Genomic DNA, 21784 nt, shown 5'->3' with positions numbered 1-21784 from the left:
TTCTTTGGCCGCTGAAAGGGAGAAAAACGTTAATTTCAAATCTGGGATACCAGGCAAACAGAAATAGCAAAAAGCCGCTGGTTTTTTTTTAATTCCTTTTAATTTTATTTTTACGTTTTTTCGTATTTTCTTTGGCCGCTGAAAGGGAGAAAAACGTTAATTTCAAATCTGGGATACCAGGCAAACAGAAATAGCAAAAAGCCGCTGGTTTTTTTTAATTCCTTTTAATTTTATTTTTTCGTATTTTCTTTGGCCGCTGAAAGGGAGAAAAACGTTAATTTCAAATCTGGGATACCAGGCAAACAGAAATAGCAAAAAGCCGCTGGTTTTTTTTTAATTCCTTTTAATTTTATTTTTACGTTTTTTCGTATTTTCTTTGGCCGCTGAAAGGGAGAAAAACGTTAATTTCAAATCTGGGATACCAGGCAAACAGAAATAGCAAAAAGCCGCTGGTTTTTTTTTTAATTCCTTTTAATTTTATTTTTTCGTATTTTCTTTGGCCGCTGAAAGGGAGAAAAACGTTAATTTCAAATCTGGGATACCAGGCAAACAGAAATAGCAAAAACCAGCGGCTTTTTGCTATTTCTGTTTGCCTGGTATCCCAGATTTGAAATTAACGTTTTTCTCCCTTTCAGCGGCCAAAGAAAATACGAAAAAACGTAAAAATAAAATTAAAAGGAATTAAAAAAAAACCAGCGGCTTTTTGCTATTTCTGTTTGCCTGGTATCCCAGATTTGAAATTAACGTTTTTCTCCCTTTCAGCGGCCAAAGAAAATACGAAAATACGAAAAAATAAAATTAAAAGGAATTAAAAAAAAACCAGCGGCTTTTTGCTATTTCTGTTTGCCTGGTATCCCAGATTTGAAATTAACGTTTTTCTCCCTTTCAGCGGCCAAAGAAAATACGAAAAAACGTAAAAATAAAATTAAAAGGAATTAAAAAAAAACCAGCGGCTTTTTGCTATTTCTGTTTGCCTGGTATCCCAGATTTGAAATTAACGTTTTTCTCCCTTTCAGCGGCCAAAGAAAATACGAAAAAATAAAATTAAAAGGAATTAAAAAAAAACCAGCGGCTTTTTGCTATTTCTGTTTGCCTGGTATCCCAGATTTGAAATTAACGTTTTTCTCCCTTTCAGCGGCCAAAGAAAATACGAAAAAATAAAATTAAAAGGAATTAAAAAAAAACCAGCGGCTTTTTGCTATTTCTGTTTGCCTGGTATCCCAGATTTGAAATTAACGTTTTTCTCCCTTTCAGCGGCCAAAGAAAATACGAAAAAACGTAAAAATAAAATTAAAAGGAATTAAAAAAAAACCAGCGGCTTTTTGCTATTTCTGTTTGCCTGGTATCCCAGATTTGAAATTAACGTTTTTCTCCCTTTCAGCGGCCAAAGAAAATACGAAAAAATAAAATTAAAAGGAATTAAAAAAAAACCAGCGGCTTTTTGCTATTTCTGTTTGCCTGGTATCCCAGATTTGAAATTAACGTTTTTCTCCCTTTCAGCGGCCAAAGAAAATACGAAAAAACGTAAAAATAAAATTAAAAGGAATTAAAAAAAAACCAGCGGCTTTTTGCTATTTCTGTTTGCCTGGTATCCCAGATTTGAAATTAACGTTTTTCTCCCTTTCAGCGGCCAAAGAAAATACGAAAAAACGTAAAAATAAAATTAAAAGCAATTTTAAAAAAACCAGCGGCTTTTTGCTATTTCTGTTTGCCTGGTATCCCAGATTTGAAATTAACGTTTTTCTCCCTTTCAGCGGCCAAAGAAAATTCGAAAAAAAGGAAAAATAAAATTAAAAGGAATTTCAAAAAAACCAGCGGCTTTTTGCTATTTCTGTTTGCCTGGTATCCCAGATTTGAAATTAACGTTTTTCTCCCTTTCAGCGGCCAAAGAAAATACGAAAAAATAAAATTAAAAGTAATTTTAAAAAAACCAGCGGCTTTTTGCTATTTCTGTTTGCCTGGTATCCCAGATTTGAAATTAACGTTTTTCTCCCTTTCAGCGGCCAAAGAAAATACGAAAAAACCTAAAAATAAAATGAAAAGGAATTTCAAAAAAACCAGCGGCTTTTTGTTATTTCTGTTTGCCTGGTATCCCAGATTTGAAATTAACGTTTTTCTCCCTTTCAGCGGCCAAAGAAAATACGAAAAAACGTAAAAATAAAATTAAAAGGAATTAAAAAAAAACCAGCGGCTTTTTGCTATTTCTGTTTGCCTGGTATCCCAGATTTGAAATTAACGTTTTTCTCCCTTTCAGCGGCCAAAGAAAATACGAAAAAATAAAATTAAAAGGAATTAAAAAAAAACCAGCGGCTTTTTGCTATTTCTGTTTGCCTGGTATCCCAGATTTGAAATTAACGTTTTTCTCCCTTTCAGCGGCCAAAGAAAATACGAAAAAACGTAAAAATAAAATTAAAAGGAATTTCAAAAAAACCAGCGGCTTTTTGCTATTTCTGTTTGCCTGGTATCCCAGATTTGAAATTAACGTTTTTCTCCCTTTCAGCGGCCAAAGAAAATACGAAAAAACGTAAAAATAAAATTAAAAGGAATTAAAAAAAAACCAGCGGCTTTTTGCTATTTCTGTTTGCCTGGTATCCCAGATTTGAAATTAACGTTTTTCTCCCTTTCAGCGGCCAAAGAAAATACGAAAAAACGTAAAAATAAAATTAAAAGTAATTTTAAAAAAACCAGCGGCTTTTTGCTATTTCTGTTTGCCTGGTATCCCAGATTTGAAATTAACGTTTTTCTCCCTTTCAGCGGCCAAAGAAAATACGAAAAAACGTAAAAATAAAATTAAAAGGAATTAAAAAAAAACCAGCGGCTTTTTGCTATTTCTGTTTGCCTGGTATCCCAGATTTGAAATTAACGTTTTTCTCCCTTTGAGCGGCCAAAGAAAATATGAAAAAACGTTAAACCAAACAAAAAGGAATTCAAAAAAACCAGCGGCCTTCTGCTATTTCTGTTTGCCTGGTATCCCAGATTTGAAAATAACGTTTTTCTCCCTTTGAGCGGTCGCAATTTGAAAGTTTTTGTTGTACAACAATTGACAACAACAACTTTTGTTGTTTTCTCCGTTATTTTTAGCCTGATCGGGACGTGCGGCGGCTTCCTGCGTTTGGAATAACATCCTTGGTCTGATGGAGTCCTTACCAAGGACCAAGGATGAAGGATAATTTCTTCAGACATATATATCGTATTTTCTCCCTTTTTTGGGACTCTATTAGGACCTGCCATGGCCCGGTGTGATCAGAAAAATGTCCTTGATCCTTTGGTAAGGACTCAAACCATTTTCTTGGCTATTTGTGCGATGGCTTCCTGTCATCGACCAAATGTCCCTGATTAAATGGAGGATCCTTATCAAGGATCAAGGACCTTTTCCACCATCAAAAAAATGTAGTTTTCTCCGCTATTTGTGATCCGATCTGGGCGTGCCACGCCTTTTTGCAATCGGAATAGTCTCCCCCGAAACAGGATACAGCAAGGATTATTTTTCAATAGTTGTATTTATCATAACTAAGCCTAGAATAAATAAATAAACATGTGGAAAACATTTGTATCTACTATTTAAATATATGGACTATCTAATATATATCCTTAAACCTAACAAAGACGAGATCATCTAGAGTCTAGACCGCGTAGCCCCTCCCTTAGCTGGCATAGTCAAAGTCCTTGTTGTCGATGGCCAGGTCGAAGGATAACGATGGCTTGTTTGTTTCGAATCTTGCAAGTGGTGGGGTAGGACTCGGGCTTTTTCGAATACGCCTCGCTAATGCTGGGATAGGACTCCGTCTGGCGGCGGTAAATCGGATACGACTCGGTTTGAGGTAAAGCGTAGGATACATAGGTCCTCTGTGAAGGAAGATGTACTTTAAAATATGTTAACAATTATATACAGATTCACTTACGCGTTTGGAAGCTGTAGCCCATCCTGGCATCCAGAAAGCTCGCCGATTTCGTCTAGTGCATCTCTCCTCCCTCTAGGATGGAAGGATCATTGGTGCTCAGATCTTTATTGTTGTAGGATTGTCTTCAGTACGCCTGCCAGGAGCCTAAGGATCTCGACCGGACCAGCTATGGCGATAATGAGCCCATCTGTAGGTCTCTGCGCCTCTGGATGGCCGCTTCCAGGAGAAAGGATCCATAAGACGGTTGATTATGTAGTTTTTCCTATTTTGTTTTTTGTTATTATGTAAGATAGATGATATAAGTTAGTTAAGGACTATTTTGATTTCGTTGTCGAATAATAAAATAAATAAATGAAAAATGAATGAATACATGTTTGACTCGTAAAATATTCTTGATCCTTGATTCGGAAACATTAAGTCGGGGACATTTTTCCGATCGCAGGAAGCCAGGAAGATCACACTTCCAGATCGGCCCAGAAGTGACGGAGAAAACTTGCTCTACAACAAAAATTAGAGAAAAAAAAGTTTCTCCAACGAATTTGTTTGTTGCACAACAGCATTTGAGACAGCTCAAATGGCAGAAAACGAAGAAATTTCAGGCCGTGGTCCCAGGCGAACAGAAATCAGCAGAAGGCAGCTCTAGCGAATACAAAATTTAGCGTTGCATACTTTTAGTTACATAGAAAACTTGAATTGCAAAGCATAGCATACTTTCGGGGCTGAAAAGGCGAGGATCCTCGCGGTCCGGGGAGAGTTGGTCCTGCATCCATCTGGCCCTATTTGTCTGAGATATAGCCGTCTGAAGATTTGGATTTGCGTATCTGTAAAATACTGGTTTCTTCTGCACGCTATATCTCGACTATTTGTGGGCCGATCGGGTAGCGGTATGTCTTTTTGTGATGGGGAGAGTCCTGCCAACCGATTGGCACCAGAAAGAAGGACATCCATGACCTCACGATTTTCGCAAAAAATCATGATGGTTACATCATTAAATTTGCCAAAAATCGGCCTCGATTTCGAAGTCGAGATTTCGATGCCGTTCGACAGTTTTGGTCCTCGCGGTCCTGGGAGAGTTGGTCCTGCATCCATCTGGCCCTATTTGTCTGAGATATAGCCGTCTGAAGATTTGGATTTGCGTATCTGTAAAATACTGGTTTCTTCTGCACGCTATATCTCGACTATTTGTGGGCCGATCGGGTAGCGGTATGTCTTTTTGTGATGGGGAGAGTCCTGCCAACCGATTGGCACCAGAAAGAAGGACATCCATGACCTCACGATTTTCGCAAAAAATCATGATGGTTACATCATTAAATTTGCCAAAAATCGGCCTCGATTTCGAAGTCGAGATTTCGATGCCGTTCGACAGTCTGCATCCTCGCGGTCCTGGGAGAGTTGGTCCTGCACCGATCTGGCCCTATTTGTCTGAGATATAGCCGTCTGAAGATTTGGATTCGCTTATCTGTAAAATACTGGTTTCTTCTGCACGCTCTATCTCGACTATTTGTGGGCCGATCGGGTCGCGGCATGTCTTTTTGTGATGGGGAGAGTCCTGCCAACCGATTGGCACCAGAAAGAAGGACATCCATGACCTCACGATTTTCGCAAAAAATCATGATGGTTACATCATTAAATTTGCCAAAAATCGGCCTCGATTTCGAAGTCGAGATTTCGATGCCGTTCGACAGTCTGCATCCTCGCGGTCCTGGGAGAGTTCGTCCTGCATCCATCTGGCCCTATTTGTCTGAGATATAGCCGTCTGAAGATTTGGATTTGCGTATCTGTAAAATACTGGTTTCTTCTGCACGCTATATCTCGACTATTTGTGGGCCGATCGGGTCGCGGCATGTCTTTTTGTGATGGGGAGAGTCCTGCCAACCGATTGGCACCAGAAAGAAGGACATCCATGACCTCACGATTTTCGCAAAAAATCATGATGGTTACATCATTAAATTTGCCAAAAATCGGCCTCGATTTCGAAGTCGAGATTTCGATGCCGTTCGACAGTCTGCATCCTCGCGGTCCTGGGAGAGTTGGTCCTGCATCCATCTGGCCCTATTTGTCTGAGATATAGCCGTCTGAAGATTTGGATTTGCGTATCTGTAAAATACTGGTTTCTTCTGCACGCTATATCTCGACTATTTGTGGGCCGATCGGGTCGCGGCATGTCTTTTTGTGATGGGGAGAGTCCTGCCAACCGATTGGCACCAGAAAGAAGGACATCCATGACCTCACGATTTTCGCAAAAAATCATGATGGTTACATCATTAAATTTGCCAAAAATCGGCCTCGATTTCGAAGTCGAGATTTCGATGCCGTTCGACAGTCTGCATCCTCGCGGTCCTGGGAGAGTTCGTCCTGCATCCATCTGGCCCTATTTGTCTGAGATATAGCCGTCTGAAGATTTGGATTTGCGTATCTGTAAAATACTGGTTTCTTCTGCACGCTATATCTCGACTATTTGTGGGCCGATCGGGTCGCGGCATGTCTTTTTGTGATGGGGAGAGTCCTGCCAACCGATTGGCACCAGAAAGAAGGACATCCATGACCTCACGATTTTCGCAAAAAATCATGATGGTTACATCATTAAATTTGCCAAAAATCGGCCTCGATTTCGAAGTCGAGATTTCGATGCCGTTCGACAGTCTGCATCCTCGCGGTCCTGGGAGAGTTCGTCCTGCATCCATCTGGCCCTATTTGTCTGAGATATAGCCGTCTGAAGATTTGGATTCGCTTATCTGTAAAATACTGGTTTCTTCTGCACGCTCTATCTCGACTATTTGTGGGCCGATCGGGTAGTGGTTTCTGGTGCCAATCGGTTGGCAGGACTCTCCCGATCACAAAAAGACATGCCGCGACCCGATCGGCCCACAAATAGTCGAGATATAGCGTGAGCGTGCAGAAGAAACCAGTATTTTAAAGATACGCAAATCTTCGGAAGGATATGCTAACTGAATGATGTAACCAAGATGATCCTGGCCTGCCATGGCTTCCTGTGATCAGAAAAATATCCTTGAGCCTCGCAGAAGGACTACAATATCCCCAGCCATATTTCTCGGCTTTTTGCGGCTCGATCCCGGAGTGCTATAGCTTCCTGTGATCGGGGGAAAATCCTTGATGTGTTTGGGGGTATACGTTGGTAGAAAATCTGTTACCAAATTAATAAATCGATTTCTTTGTCAATATTTTATGTATAATTTCTTCTATATTTTCGTATTTATAATACAACTTAGTGCTCTAGTTGACTTTCCCTTTTATATAGCGTTTACTTCAATTTGCAGTAAATAGATAGTCCCAATAATTTAATGTTAAGAAATATTTCCCTATTTCAGCCGGTTATTTGATCTTCTTTAACTGCTTAACACTTACTCGATAGGCTTTAATTCAATTGGTAATACTTTATATTATTCCTTAAATAGTTTTGCTTCTTTTCTTTGTTGCTTAAGAGAAGTTGTGTCATAGCGATTTTTTCATATTTAGAGGTTGCTCGAAGGAGTTACGTAAGTTTCAGTATGCACGATTCTTAGCTTATACCTTATCCATTTATTGGTGTGAGTGTTTCTATGTTTCTATGTCTTTATTTACAGCTAGTTTTAGTTGGTCTGCGGGCTGGTCTGTGGGTCGAACAAAAAAAGAAACGCAACGCATTCGGATCGAAATCCGAATCAGAATCCGTTGTTACGAATTCAGTTTATTGCTTATTTTTGATACAAGTCTGCGGAATCTACCAATAATCAATCAACAAATAGGATTTTTTCTGCCAAAACTACCCAGATTTGGCAGATTCATCATAAAGTCATCATAAAAGCCAAATTAATTCGAAGAACACCATGGCTTTTGGCTTTGGGCTTTTGGCTTTTGGCTTTCGCTCTAATTGACAAATGTTCGTTCTTTTACTGCGGGATCTGGGAAGAATTAGTACATTAGTAGTAGTACACACGTCGATCATCAAAGGTATTGATTGGCTTGACTATCTACAAGTGTCTAATAGAACCGACTACAGAAGGGAATAAAAATATTGTGCAGTGTTTATTAGTTTTGTTTTTAAATAAGGCTTTTTTGCTTTTATTAAATTTTTGCTAAGAACTAGAATTAAAATTAATAATCATAATCATTAATTAATAATTAGATTAAACGTAATAATAATAATTAAAAACATTTCTCGCACACACTTATTTACAATTACATAATTATCGAAAACTTTTAAATTTACTCTTGCAATTATTACTCTGTATTAAATTTATTCTTTGCACAATTTGAATTATTTCCTATGCCTTCTTGTGGGTTTTTCTTTTTCCCAATATTTTGGAATTAATATTTGTTGCATTTGTTTCTTTAATGTATTCTGGAGAACTTGTTCCGTTCAATGGAGGCACCACGCCCAATGTGATTAAGTCAATAGGTAATTGAGTGAACAGAAATAGAAATACAGTAGCATGCACAACGACCCTATGGCGATTAGGAGTGGAGTTTCTAAAATTCTAAAATTCTATGGGGACTTGATAGTCTTTGAGGTCCTGAACTGAAATCTGGAATGCAATCACATCGGGTAAATATCTCCAAGATGGTGAGAGCGCCTCCTTGGGTTTAAAAGCGATTTTTTTCTTTGTTTTTTGTTTTTTGTTTTGTGTGTTTGGGCGCGTGTGTGTGTGTGTGTGTGTGTGTGTGTTCATGACTTGGCTCTAGCAACAGACCTTTGCTTATAGAAAGCCAGTGTACTTTTGCCTATGTTACTATTGCTTTTACACTTATAAAACGATGAAAAAAAAAACTAAAAGAAACTATTTCATTTGGAGTTTCTTTTCGATACGTCGCGTCGCACTCTTACATTCTAAAATACAAACATTACCCTTGAATTGGGTAGGATAATAAATTGTTAATTTCTTGTTCATCTCTCTAGGTATAGGTATAGGTATAGGTATAGGTATAGGTATAGGTATAGGTATAAGGGTATAATTTGGACGTTGACATGCAATGACTGCATCTTTCAAGAGGCGATGCAGTTACTGCACCGTCAGGTGGCCCGTGTGAAACCAGCAGAAGGCTGTTACGCGCGGATCCCAGGTATAGGGGTATAGGTATAGGCTGGGCTGAGGGATGAGGAAGGGGAGTTATATGCACTTAGATTGCGGTCAGGGACTACCTACCGACTTTGATTTTCGCTAAGAACTACAATTAATGACTATAGGCTACATTTGTTGTTGTTTTTTTTTTGTTACTTTTGCACGCTTTTAACAGTTTTTTTGTTTTGCTAATATTTTACGATTATTTTACGCACTTTTGAATTAAATAGTTATTAATAAATAGTTTTTAGAATATGTGTATATATATATATATATATATAAATATATATATATATATATATGCATATGCTTGGTTTTATCGATCATTTGAGTGAGTAGGAGTGGAAGGATTTTTGGGTGAATGGAGGCATTCGTAAACCTAAACCGAGAGCATTTTTGGATTTATAGGTTACACATTCTCTTGCGTTTTGCGTTTTGCGATTTGCGTTTTGTTTTTTAACTTTAATACAGAAATTTACAAAACCTTAAAAGTATAATCTGCTTTTACTAAAAAATGTACAATTAGCTTTACTTGTTTCCTGCAGTGAGGCCTTAGTATACATAATGCTATATATATATATATGTATTGGTATCATCATCATCATATATATATATATATATAGACATGGATCTATATATTGATAATATCTTGTTTACGCTCATGCGATTACAACAAACGTGTTACAGACAGAGGACTAAAGGAGTAAAGGAGTAGAGGGGTAGGGTAGAAGGGAGGAAGGAGGCTTACAAACTAACTGTACAATTTAATGTTTGCGAGGGGCGTGGAAGGGAACGGGAGGAGAGGAAACTAATGCTCATTTACAACACAAGGGGCAGGGCCAGTGCCAGGGGCAGAGGAATCACACAAAGGGACACAAGGAGAAAATGAAATGAATGGAACTGATAGAAAACACACACGTGTAAGCGATTCTCTCGCTCTTTTATGATTATCATCTAACCTCACAGTCTTTTTTCAATGGAAGCAAACTGCCGCCTCCGCTGGCTGCGCCTCCTCCGCTGCCGTTATTGTTGTTGTTGTTCGAATTGCTGTTGCAGGAGTTACTGGATGCCGACCCGGTGCCGCTGGCCGATGGCAACGAGTTGTTGCTGTTCTCATAGTTCCCAACGTTCACGCACAACGGAGTGGTGGCACCTACCAGGGAGACAGGCACACCCATGGCAGCCACGCCGCTCTCCGGCAGCGAGGTGGAGTCATGCACATCGGCACTCTTGCTGGAGTCGATTACCAAACAGGGCGGCGACGGTGTTCCGCTGTCCTTGCCCAGCAGCGCTGGGGAGGCATTCGCATTCTGGGAATGCGGCGTAAAGCTGTTGAGAAGCAGCCCTTGGGGCGATGTCTCCCCGAGAGGAGCCATCAGCGGCAGCTCGTTAGCTGGAGACACATTCGGCTGGTTTGGATCTGGTGGGGGATCCGGTGGCGGATCTTCCTTCTTTTCAGCCTTAGCGCCGATGATATAGCCTCCTCCCGACAAGTTTCTAGCTATCTTCAGGCGCAGCGGTGCCTCGTTAACCGGCGGCTGCTCCAAGCACGTGATTTTCGTCGACGTCTCGGTCTTGCGCTTGTTGATTCGTAAGATCAGCTTTGGCTTATCGCCTGGAGAGGCACTGGCCGTGTTCTCAATCAACGTGGTGGTCATCGTGGTGGTGGCTGAGCTACTGTTCAAGATCAGCTGCTTCTGCTTTTGACGTTTCTTCTCCTTTTTGTCCTTCTTCGGCTTTGACGACTTGGGCCGCTTGCTGGGAGGCTGCGGCATCAGGGCTTCCCCATCTAGAGGTAGGCCGGAGCTATCCTGCTTGTTGTTCTCCTCGCCCTTGTCAAAGTCCTGCATGACTTTCTTACGATAGTTCATGGAGTCCCTCTTGATCTCCTCCAGCGTGGGTGTGCTGTAGTTGCTGGTCAGGCGCTTCTTGGGAGGACAGGCCCTGCGGGTCATCTCATAGCTGTAGCTCTTGCTGTCGCCCGCATTGGAAATGCCCGCAGACGCGACTGCCTCGCTGCCCGACAAGCCCCGGATCTTAATCTTCAGCTTGGGCGTCTGATGATCGTCTTCGCTGCTCTCGAGGGTCTTGCTCCGTCCTCGACGCTTACCTGCACTGGTGGCCGCGCCGGTCTTGCCGTTGTTGTCGTTGTTGCTTCCCGAGCTGCACGCGCTGCGACGTCTTCCATCGCCAGACGCCGTTCCTGCTCCGCCGCCCGAAGCACCTGCGAGCTGTTGGTCCTCCACCAGCACTGAATTGGCGTCGAGAGCGCGCAGTTCCCTGCTGCTGGAGTTCTTCTTGAACCTCTTGGACCCGTTGCCATTGCCGGTGGACACATCCTCCTCCTCCTCAGACTTGCGCAAGAAGTCGGGGCCCAGGGGAAGGCTGTCGGAGGCCGCAGGAAGCCCGCAGGAGCTGTCGTCGTTGAGGTTGTCTTTCTGCACCACGTACAGGCTGAGCAGCTCCTTCTTTCGCATTCGTCGCGAGTTGCCGCTCCCCACGGAGGAAGCACTGACCACCGTGGAGGTGGACACTGTGGTTTGCACAGCACTCGAGGACTGCACCAGAGTGCTGCTGGAGAGGCTCAAGCTGCTGCTCAGGCTGTTCGCCATCGCGCCGTAGTGCTCCCCGGAGTACGCCAAGGGGCTCTTGATCTTCAGCTTCAGCTGGTTGCGGGCATCGCAAATGGACGTTTTGCTGTTCATAATCGTCGTGTCCGAGTCTATTGAGACCTCCTCCGAGGTTGCCTCTAGGGAAGCCTCAACCAACGATCCCTCCATCAGGTGGGTGGCGCCTCCTGTGGCAGCGACACTGGGTGCCATCTGATTGGCCTCTGTCGAGTGCAGGAGCAGGTTCGCGGGCGGTTGAGAGTTTGCAGCTGGAGCTGGAGCAGGAGCGACTGGCGCTGCTGAAACCGCTGGGTGCTTGCTGGGCGAGGTGCCAGTCCCTGTTGCCCTGAGGGCCGACTGGAACTGGCGTTCATCTTCCTCGTCGAACTCGCTCAGCGTTTGGTCAGCGGTGCCGGAGTCGAAGGCTCCCAGGAGGTTGTTCTGGTAGGCCTCCTGGGAGGCCGTGCTATGCGGAGCCTCAAATCCGAGATTGTAGGTCCTCATGTCCACGGGCCCTGGCAGCACGGGATGCAGCAGCGGATTCGTTGTCGTCGCTGCAGTGGGCGCTGGCGTGGGCTTGGGCTGTCCTCGTGGTGTTCGCAGCTCGAAGCTTCTGCGCCGATCCCTCAGCGACTGCAGATTCTCCACTCCTGGTCCCGTGATGTCGTCGTCGTAGTTGTTGAACTCGAAGGGCGTGCCCACCAGGTTGTTGACTATGTGCGTGTTGCTTCCGTAATCCGACATGGGCGGCGGAAGGGGCAAGGCCATTCCACTGGCAGCCCCTGCCCCGCGACCTCGTCCTCTGCCTCGTCCCCTGCCTCTACCAGGAGCCCCGGAGCCGCCACTTCCCCTCGGGGCGCGTTGTCGGGGCTTGCCCTGAATCGTGTGTGTCAGTGGATCGTACTTGGATGGCGGCAGAGCCACGGCCGGAGCGGGCGCAGGAGGCGTCGGCGGCTGCGGCTGCACGGGTTGCCTGGGCGACTTTCCAGGAGATTTCCCCTGCGGCAGTTGTGGGGATTTGTTTGGCTGCTTCTTCGCTGCACTCCCGCTGTTGGCGCTGCTCCTCTTGTTTGGCGACTCTTTGGCTGCCACGGCCACCGGTGTCGTTGGCGGCATCATCGACACAACCGCTGCCTCCACGCAACTGCTAAGCAGTTGAGCTGGATGAGCAGGATGGGCAGGATGGGCGGGATGGGCTGGGTGAGCCGGATGGGCAGGGTAGGCGGGAATCTTTCCGTCTACCGGCGAGGCCAGGGCAAACTGATGGTTCGGGGTAGTCGAAACTTGCACGGGCGGAACAACAGGCTGCTGCTGAACGGGCAGCATTCCCAGGCTGGGCGTCGTGTACGGCGTCCCGGAGTACTGGGGTGCTTGTGGTGGCGGTGCCAGTGGTAGTGTTGTCGGCACAGCTCCCACACCCACACCAACACCAGGCACCACGCCCACTCCACCATTGCCGTACAAGCTCGGAGTCGATTCCGTTGTCGTTGACTGAGTGTGCATCATCACCGCCAGCTGCGGATAGATTCCTCCGTTGAATTGACTATTCGGCGTCCTCTGCTGCTGCTGCTGCTGCTGTTGCTGTTGCTGTTGCTGCTGGTGGGTCGGCGTCGTTTGTTGCTGCGGAGCCGCTGCGTTGCTGAACATGGACATGCCGTCAATGCCATTGACCAGGGGAGCATGACTGTAGGGGGCTGTGGGATTGACAGCACTCCCGCCGCCACCATTGCCACTGGCGTAGCTGTTGAAGAAGGTCTTGCATCCCTCCAGCTGCGATATGTTGCGGGCAGCCACAGTTGCTGGCGGCTGGTCGTTGGACTCCGAGACAGAGCTGGGGGAGCTGCTGCGCCGCGCTGCTATGAGATCGTTTTCGTTCCAGCGCTGCATCCTGCCGAAGGGCGACTGCATGCGGGTGTTCTCGTCGTAGTCGCTGAGCTTGTTGCTGTTGCTTCCTGCCCCGGACTGGGCCGTAACCGGTGCTCCGGCTTGGTAGCTTCCGAGACTATTCTTCACGGCCGCCGCAGCCAGGTCCACAAAGTCTGGAGTGGCCCCCGGGACTGCTCCGCCGTTGTTGGAGAGCGGACAGCCTCCCTTCTGGTGGGGCGACTTCTCAAGGAAGCAGCTCAGGGGCGGCGCCTGCTGGGAGTTGCCAAAGTTCACCTGGTAGCCACCGCTTGCTCCCAGATTGTTGCCCATTGTGGCGTTCGTGGGCGTGGCATTCGGAGTGTTCGTTAAGCTGTTGGCATAGCTTCCACTGTTGGCTGTCATCGGCGAATCCTTGATCGTCAGGGAAGCCACAGAGTTCGGTCCCGAGGAGTTGCCATACAGACAGCTTTGTTGCTGCTGCTGCTGTTGTTGCTGCTGCTGCTGCTGCTGCTGTTGCTGCTGTTGTTGCTGCTGCTGCTCCTTCTGGGCGTGAATAATATCCTCGGGGTCAGCAGCATTGTGGAAGGGGAACACTGACGGTATGGCTGGCGTTGGAGGCAACAAGTCAACGGCTTCCTTCGAGCAGCAGTCGTCCTGGGCCTTCCGCTTGGTCTTGCGCAATTTCTCCAGGAGATTTCGTGTGGCCTGGATACTATCCTCCTCGGAGATCTGCTCGCCTCTGTCCAGGCTCGATCCAAGGAGACTCATCTGCCCGGGATTGGGTGGATTCAGGACGCTGGCTAGGCTCGAGGCAAAGTTATTCGCAAATTTGCTGTCCTCCATCTCTAGAATGGTGTCCACAATCGGCTCTAGGACACAAGGGGCCGCTGGACCGGTTGTCAGCACTGGGGCCATGTGTTCCACAGGCAACTGGTCGATTAAGGTCTGATGCGAAGGCGGGGGCTGCTGCTGCTGCTGAATGGTAGAGGCTACCTCGCTTGAGGGCGAGTGTACCATCAACTGTTGTGGCAACGGCTGCTGCTGTTGCTGCTGCTGCTGCTGATCTCCTCCCGAGTTTGCCGAGTTCGAATCCAATTCAATGATTTCCGGGGGATCGGGTGGGATAACCGTCACTGCTGGAGACGACGTTGACGCCGAATACTTACTGGCATTCGCCAACAGCTCGTTCTTCCTCTCCTCCTCCAACTCGCGGGCCATTTCCATCTCGTTCAGGAGGTGCTGCGTGTGATGGGTGTGCTCTTCGTCTGGCTCGTGGCTGCGTCTCCTCCTCCTACGCCTCGAGCGCCAGCGACTGCGACACCGCTCGCTGAGATCACTGCCGGCATCCGACAGCTCGTCGTTGGAGGTGGGCGTGGGTGTGGGCGAGGCAGGAAGTGGAGCGGCAGGCGGTCGCTCGTCGTCAATGATGTCCGCCAATTTGCTGGCGTTGGCCGATAGCTGCGTGTGCGTTGGAGCGGTGGTGAGCTCCTCATCAATATCCATGGGCAATTCCCCAGCCTCCGTTGCGGGCTCTATCTCTGTCTCCACCTCGGGCTCGACGACTGGCTCGGGCTCCCGCTGGAGCTTCTCCGGCAGCGGCGAACGAGCTGGAGGCGGCGTAGGCGTGGGTGTGAGTGACTTTCTGGGCGGCGACGCTGGCGTGGAATTGTTGATTTGCTGCTGCTTCTTGTCCAGCATCTTGTCCAACGCGCTGGTAGCTTTTCCGCTGGCCGCCTTCCTCTGGTTGATTTCGTGCTCCAGGTTTGGTAGCTTTTTGGGGGACTCGTCGGCTCGGGACTTTCGTCGGGCGGTCTGTTTCTCTGGCGATGACTTGACTACTGGCGAGGGAGGGCGGGACTTGGAGCCACGTGTTGCTCTTTTGGTGATTTGCTCCGACTGGACTTGCTTCGATCCCTCGTCTGGAGAGGATTGACGTCGATGGGAGTGCGTTTTGGGGGCGCTTTGGGCATCGTCCTGAATGTCAACAGTTGCCACTGACTTTTGGGGTACTCTCTTTGGCGATTTGTTGGTGGAGTTCTGACGTGTCCTTGCAGTTAGAGGCTGTGGAGGCGGGGGCGGCGCGGGAGTTGCGGCGGCTGCTGCTGCGGCTGCTGCCGATGCTGTAGGCTTGTCCACAGATTTGCGCGGTGAACGCTTTGGCACATTGGAGGACACGGTACTGCACGGTGCAGCAGCGCTTGGAGCTGGCTCCTTGCCTGCTTGCCTTGGTTTCTCTGCATCGCTGGCCTGCGAGTCGCTATCGGAGTCACTGCCACTGCCACTGCTCGAGCTGCTCCCCGAGCTGCTGGAGGAACTGGAGCTATCACTGTCCCCGGAGCTGGAGCTGGACAGATTGGGTGCCGCAATCCGACGCTTGATCGGTGTTGTCGTTTTCGCTGCCGCTGCCGCCTCCTCCTTGGACTTTCTTCGGTTAGCAGAACTTTCCTTTGGAGTGTTCGGTGCTTCCTTCAGCGAAGTTCTTCTCGAGGGCTTTGCCGGCGAACTCGTGGCTACTCCTAACGTAGTCATCCCCGTCGTTGTCGCTGTCGTCGCCGCTGGCTCCTTCTCTGCAGACTCGTTCGCAGTGGAGAAGGTGGTGTCCTGAAGGGGCTTGCTGCTTTTCAGCTGTTCCGCCGCCTTCTTGGCTGCCTGACGCTGCGGCACATAGGAGACAGCAAAACTGGTCTTGGCCGCGGTAGGCTTTGCGGCAGGAGCAGTGGACTTTGCTTCGGCAGGCGGAGGTGGTTTCTCTTTTTCGGTGCTGCTGGTGGAGGGGGCAGGGGGCTCTCTCGGCACCTTGGGCGGTCTGCCACGCTTTCCACGTTCCACTATCGCTTCTCCAGCCGACTTCGCCGTGGACTTGGACTGCTCTTTGGATCGCACCTTGTCTCCACCTCCGAATTTGTCCGCCTCCGTCGCTTGCTTCGAGCCAGAGTCCTTCAGCTTGTTCTTGGCAATCGTGGTGGCCGGGTGGCTTTCCGGCTCCCGCATTCTATCCGCGGCATCTGGCTGCAGCGTTGCGGCGAGATTCGTGGAGCGCATGTTTTCGGATGCCTTCTTGGCCGCCTGGCGCTGTGGAACCACCAGAAGATCCGCTGGATATGGCAACTTGGCGTTGGAGTTCGCCTTGCAACTGCTGGCTCCTTCTTTTGCCTCCTTTGTGGATTTTGTGAATTTGCTGGCAGCGGCTGTGGCACTCGAGGCTGATTGAGTCGTTGTCGCAGCTGTCCCTGGCACAAACTCCTTCATGGCCGCCTTCGTTCGTATCGTCTGCTGGTTCTGCGAGTCGCTGACGTTGCTCTCGACAGCGGTTATTTCTTCCAGCTCCTTCTCGTTGGAGGAGGAGCTACTCTCCGAGTCGGAGTAAATGTGTTGCCCCATCTTGCGGCCTCCGGTGGTCGGGCCAGACGCCGCCAGTCCCGACGATAAGGCGGCCTCGCGTTGCCGTTCGTTCTTCAGAGGCAGCAGCTCTTCACTTTCATCGCTCGACAAGCTCTCCTCGGCATCTTTGTGCATCTGAGCCAGTCCTCGTGTGTTAGTAGACAGTTTTCTTCTCGCACCCGTTTCGACTGCGGCTCCTGTTCCTGTTCCTGCGCCTGATCCTGCATCTGCTTGAGTGCTCTGCTTTGACTTAGTTGGCTGGGTTCTGTTAGGTACTGTTTTGTTGTATATTGCTCCACGTCCGCGGCCGTCTCGCTCTCGCTCACGCTCCGGCTCCTGCCGCCGCCTCTGCTGCTCATCCTCATCTTCGCTGGAGCTGGTGGCAGATCTTGAGTTCGGAGACGCCGCAGACGCACCCGCAGCCGCCTCACTCTGACGCCGCTGGCGCTGCTTCTGTCGCTGCTCCACGGAGCGGGCGTAGCTTTGCTTTTTGAGAGGACTCCCTGTGGTGGATTTTCGCCTTGAGATTCCGCTGGGTGCGCTTGAGCTTCCGCTCTCACTGCCCGAATCGCTTGCAGAGGAACTGTCGGAGCTGCTGGTGCCGTTCGGCGAGCTGGAATCACCCGATGATGAACTGCCGCTTGACGTATGGGAGGACGCACTGCTCCGGATGTGGGAATGCGATTGCGATTGGGTTTTATTGTGGGTCGACGTCCCCGTCGCCGCGCCGCTCTTCGAGGCACGCCTCCCTGCAGGCGGCTTCCCAGGCGGCGCACCCCGCACTTTGGCAGCGGTGGCGGTGGATGTGGATGTGGATGGCACCTTGCCCATCGCTGCCGGCTTCTCTGGAGAAGATGTGCGGGAGGTAATGGCGCCATTGTTGAGCTTCTTGGTGGGGGAAGCTTTGGCCACCTGCTTACGCTTGTTGGGGGACTGGGAGGCACGTCCACGCCCCTGCTTGCCACTCTGTAGCTTGCCCATGAGCTGCTCGAGGACGTACTCCAGATTCTGGTACTGTGCCGGCACAGTTTGTCCTCCAGCCGAGCTGTAGAAGCGATCGTACAACGTGGGCCCATCGTTGGCATAGATGACAGCGTCCATGTCCAAGGCGGGGCGCTGCTTATCGTCCTGCTTCTGCTGCTGCTTGTCCAGGCGCGTCTCGTCGAGCACTCCCAGCTGCTTGTAGAAGACCTGCTCGCGTAGCTTGAAGAGGGAGCGCGACAGCTTCTCCCTCCGGCTAACCATGTAGCAGAGATTGCGAACTCGCTCCAGATCCTGCCGCAAGTGAACCACCAGCTTGTGGTTCTCCAAGTCCTGCTGCTCCTGCTTGCGGGCTATCATCTCCACGTCCTCGGACTTGGGCGGTATCAGCTCCCGATTGTGGCGCGACTTCCGCTTCAGCTTCCAGTAATTGTATATGGCCACAATGGCATCGTCGTCCACATCGAACAGATGACAGCTGATGTCATTGATGTTCACATGCTTGTCGAACTCCGCCTCCACCTCCTGAGAATGAAAAGCAAAGGGAATTCATGGAAACATGCGTAACAAAGCGTAACGATCGATATTCACCGATCGATCATCGATTTCACATACCTGTAGACGCTGAGCTCTTGCCTGGTTACGCTCCTCGGAGGTCATGTCGTTCTTTCGATGATTCTTACGCCTGCGTTGATCCTCTCCTGTCTTGCCGCACGCACTGCTGCCCTCGTTTGCTCCGTCGCCTGTGCCCGTGGCGTACTTGTTCGCTTTGTGCATGGAACTCGTGACCGAGGCACTGCCTCCCCCACTTGCACCGCCAGCGTTCTCCTTCTTGCCCTTGCTCATGCTGTGCTTCTGGCAATAGGAACGCAACTTGACGCCATCTTCGGCATTGCCCTCTTCGATGATGGCCCGCATCTCCAAGCCGTGCTGGAATGCGCAGGTCACATGGTAGGCTGTTTTGCAGGGCTTCACCGAGCACTGGATGCAGCTGCCCACGCGCTTGCGGCAGAGCACGCAGACCAGAGACCAACGCGATTGAGGAATGCTTGAGATTTTTGTTATGGGCTCCATGCGATCCACACATCCAATGCTGACTTCTGGTATCCACAGGGCGCAGGAGACGTGTGCCCAGTGCTTGCCCGATTTGTTGGACTTCATGGCACCAGCCTTGTTCGGACAGAGCACGCAGTCAGGCGTTATGCCCATGGAGCAGGTGCGACATAGCCATTGACCTGCAAAACAAGGGCAAACACAAATTAAATGTTGTGGACTATGCACTAAGGCCTAGGAGATGCTTCGCTGTCGCTGTCGCCGACGCTGCTCACCTGATGGGATTGCTGTAATGCCGTAACAAGCCTGATGCACACAGATATTGCAATTATCACAGAATACCATTTCGTTGGCCTCCTCGGAGTCGGGGGACCGGCAAACATCGCAGATGACGTTCTCATCGAACTCGATGCCCAAGCCTTCCTCTTGCTTAAGAATGACCTGAATCTGCTCCCAGCAACGAACCTGACGAAAATTCACCCTCAAATGAAGAACTGTTTCGAAGGGTAGGGAACACTCTGAGGGAACACTCACCTCCAGCTCCTCAATGACGCGCTCGAACTGCGTCTCGTTTATGTGGAAAGCACCGCATTGGGCACGATCGCTATTGTAGAGACGCAGCCAGGCCTCGTCAATGGGATCTATGTCGTAGGCACAGGTGTTCTCCGCCAAGGCAACGACATTCGTCAGGCAATGCAGCTCCGGCGAATAGTGCTCGTCTTTGGTAATGCGCAGATAGCGATTTTTCGGACTACAAATTAGATAGGGAGAGAGTTAGTATAACTTCCAAGGTCAATTTCAGGGTCAAATTGGGATTAGTAGGATTGGTGGGGACTGGTGGAATTGGTGGATCAAGGATCTTAGCACTCACAGCTTAAAGTCGTGGGCTGGGGACACAATTGGCTCGGGCAGAACGTAAACGCATGGCTCGGGAAGAGAGTCGGGGTTGACAGGTACTTGTACGCCCTTCTCCCACTCCTGCTTCCATTGATCCGCAACAACTAAATACTCATAGTTGGCCAATGGCTCCGAGTCTGGCAATTTCATTGCGCTAATGAGATCCTTGCTGCAAATAGGATGGGAAGAGAACGGAGCTTTTTAGAGAGATTCAAATTCAAAGCAGAACCAGAGGCAGAGGCAGAGGCAGAAGCTGATGCAGAGCCACTGCCTTTCACCTTTCACCTTTCATCTTTCGTCGACTACTTACCGGTAAAGTTCAGCTGGGGCCTCCGTTGAGCTGCGATTGTAGATGCTCGACATTTTAATGTCTGCCACGGACCGTGCCTGCCAGGAGCTGCTCGAACTCGCCCCCTGAGACTTGCTTTTACTAGACGACTTGGCCAGCTTCGTTGACTTGGATTTGGTAATGCTGCTGCTGCTGCTGGCGGCTCCAAGTAGTCCACTTCCTCCTCCACCAATATCCAGCTCCTGTTCCACCTCATTTTTGCTGTTACTCGATGGTATAACTGGAACTCGATCTCCTCCTGTTGCTGTTCCCGCTGCCGCCGCTGCTGCTGCTGCCGCTGCTGCTGCTATTGCTGCCGCTGCTGTTGTTGCCCCATTGGGCGGTCTACCTTTACGCCGTTTGGTGGGGGGCGGCTGCGGCTCAACATCCTTACGCTGTTGTTGCTGCGGCGGCGGATGATGCGACTGATGATGATGTTGATTACCGCGCTTACCTCTTTGTGACATTTTTCATTGGTGTCGAGTTGGTTTTGTGTGTTTCTGCTGTTTTGATTTACTTCTTCTCCCTCGTATCTTGTGCTTGGTAAGAGAACGGGTTCTTGCTTCAAGACCTGAGTGATTCCAATTCAAAGGAAGGATGAGAGAGAGAGAGACAGAGACAGAGAGAGAGAGAGATGGAGAGAGCGAGGGAGAGAAAGAGAGAGAGAGAGAGAGATAGATTGGAGAGTTCAATTGGAATTCGATCATTGCAAAAGCACTTCCTGCACTTACTACATGCTTAAGGCCACAGTTGGCGACACCACACCGGCTGCTGCTGTTGCTGCGCTCTCCTGGTAGTGGTGCAATAGTGGTTATTGTTGTGCCGCCCCTTGGACATGGACGCCGCTGCTGCCCCAGCCCTAATCTTCAGTAGCGACGCCACTTTGCAGTCCTGTGTGCTCAGCACTCCTCTACAGGCGAGTTATCTTATTCCCGCTCCGCTTGTCTTCTCCCGTCCCGTTCTTTTGCTTCGGTTTGTTTTGTTCGTTGTTTTGCACACACTTTGTGCGTTTCTGTGTTTGTGTTTTGCTTAATTTATTCAGATAATTGCCACGCTTATGCTGCTCGTCTGATGTTCAGAAATATAAAGACATTAAAATTTTAGGTTTTTTGCAAGTAGGCTCTGCCTATTAATAAGGATTTAACCATTTTTTGTCCATCCTTTACACCAAAAATACACAAAAAATATAGAAAAACGCTTAAGCTATCGGATATTGTTTAGCTGCTATGACACGCACTCACGCCTTCTCGCTCCCACACAGCACGCTCGTTTTAAGGGCGCGCTTACTCTGTCTATGAGTGCGAGCGGGAGGCAAGCAGGTGGCGCGCGTGTTGCATTTATCAGCTTCTACTTGGCAGCCAACCATCCTCCTCTTCCTCTCTTCTGCCTGTAAGCAATCATAGGTTTTTTTTGCACTTTTTCCCCCTTTTTATTGTCACAAAAGCATTTGTTATTGATGATGGCACACTTTAGATGGGATAGTTTGTACCACGGTTCCTGATACAATAAATTAAACACATGTATCACTACTTTTGTATTGGCCTATGTGAACTGAATTTTGTTATATATTTTTACATTTGGGTTTTTTGCCGCCGCAGACACACACGCGAGGCACTTGTTACTGTGCGAAAACAGCACAGGTTCAACCAATTTTACGTAGCATTTATTTTACACTCACGTTTCACGTTATTGCATTTGCATTTTTGG

General features: G+C 48.5%; 1 protein-coding gene across 1 annotated transcript; it reads right to left on the bottom strand.

The window, feature by feature from the left end:
- Nucleotides 1–9267: 9267 nt before the first annotated feature.
- LOC6601128 (PHD finger protein rhinoceros) lies at nt 9268–21685 on the bottom strand. The gene is made up of 8 exons (XM_026991440.1): nt 21653–21685; nt 20809–21145; nt 20060–20648; nt 19724–19918; nt 19387–19603; nt 19128–19317; nt 18415–19034; nt 9268–18324 (listed from the first exon to the last, which is right to left on the bottom strand). Exons 3-8 carry the CDS (start codon nt 20542–20544, stop codon nt 9913–9915), a joined length of 10119 nt encoding a protein of 3372 aa, XP_026847241.1. The 5' UTR covers nt 20545–20648; nt 20809–21145; nt 21653–21685; the 3' UTR covers nt 9268–9912.
- Between the last annotated feature and the right edge of the window lie 99 nt (nt 21686–21784).

This window comes from Drosophila persimilis, unplaced genomic scaffold, assembly GCF_003286085.1.
Source record: "Drosophila persimilis strain 14011-0111.01,24,50 unplaced genomic scaffold, DperRS2 tig00000676-arrow-arrow-pilon, whole genome shotgun sequence".
Classification (NCBI taxonomy): domain Eukaryota; kingdom Metazoa; phylum Arthropoda; class Insecta; order Diptera; family Drosophilidae; genus Drosophila; species Drosophila persimilis.
Note: the sequence above shows the minus strand (reverse complement) of the source record. Positions and strands in the feature narration are given on the sequence as shown.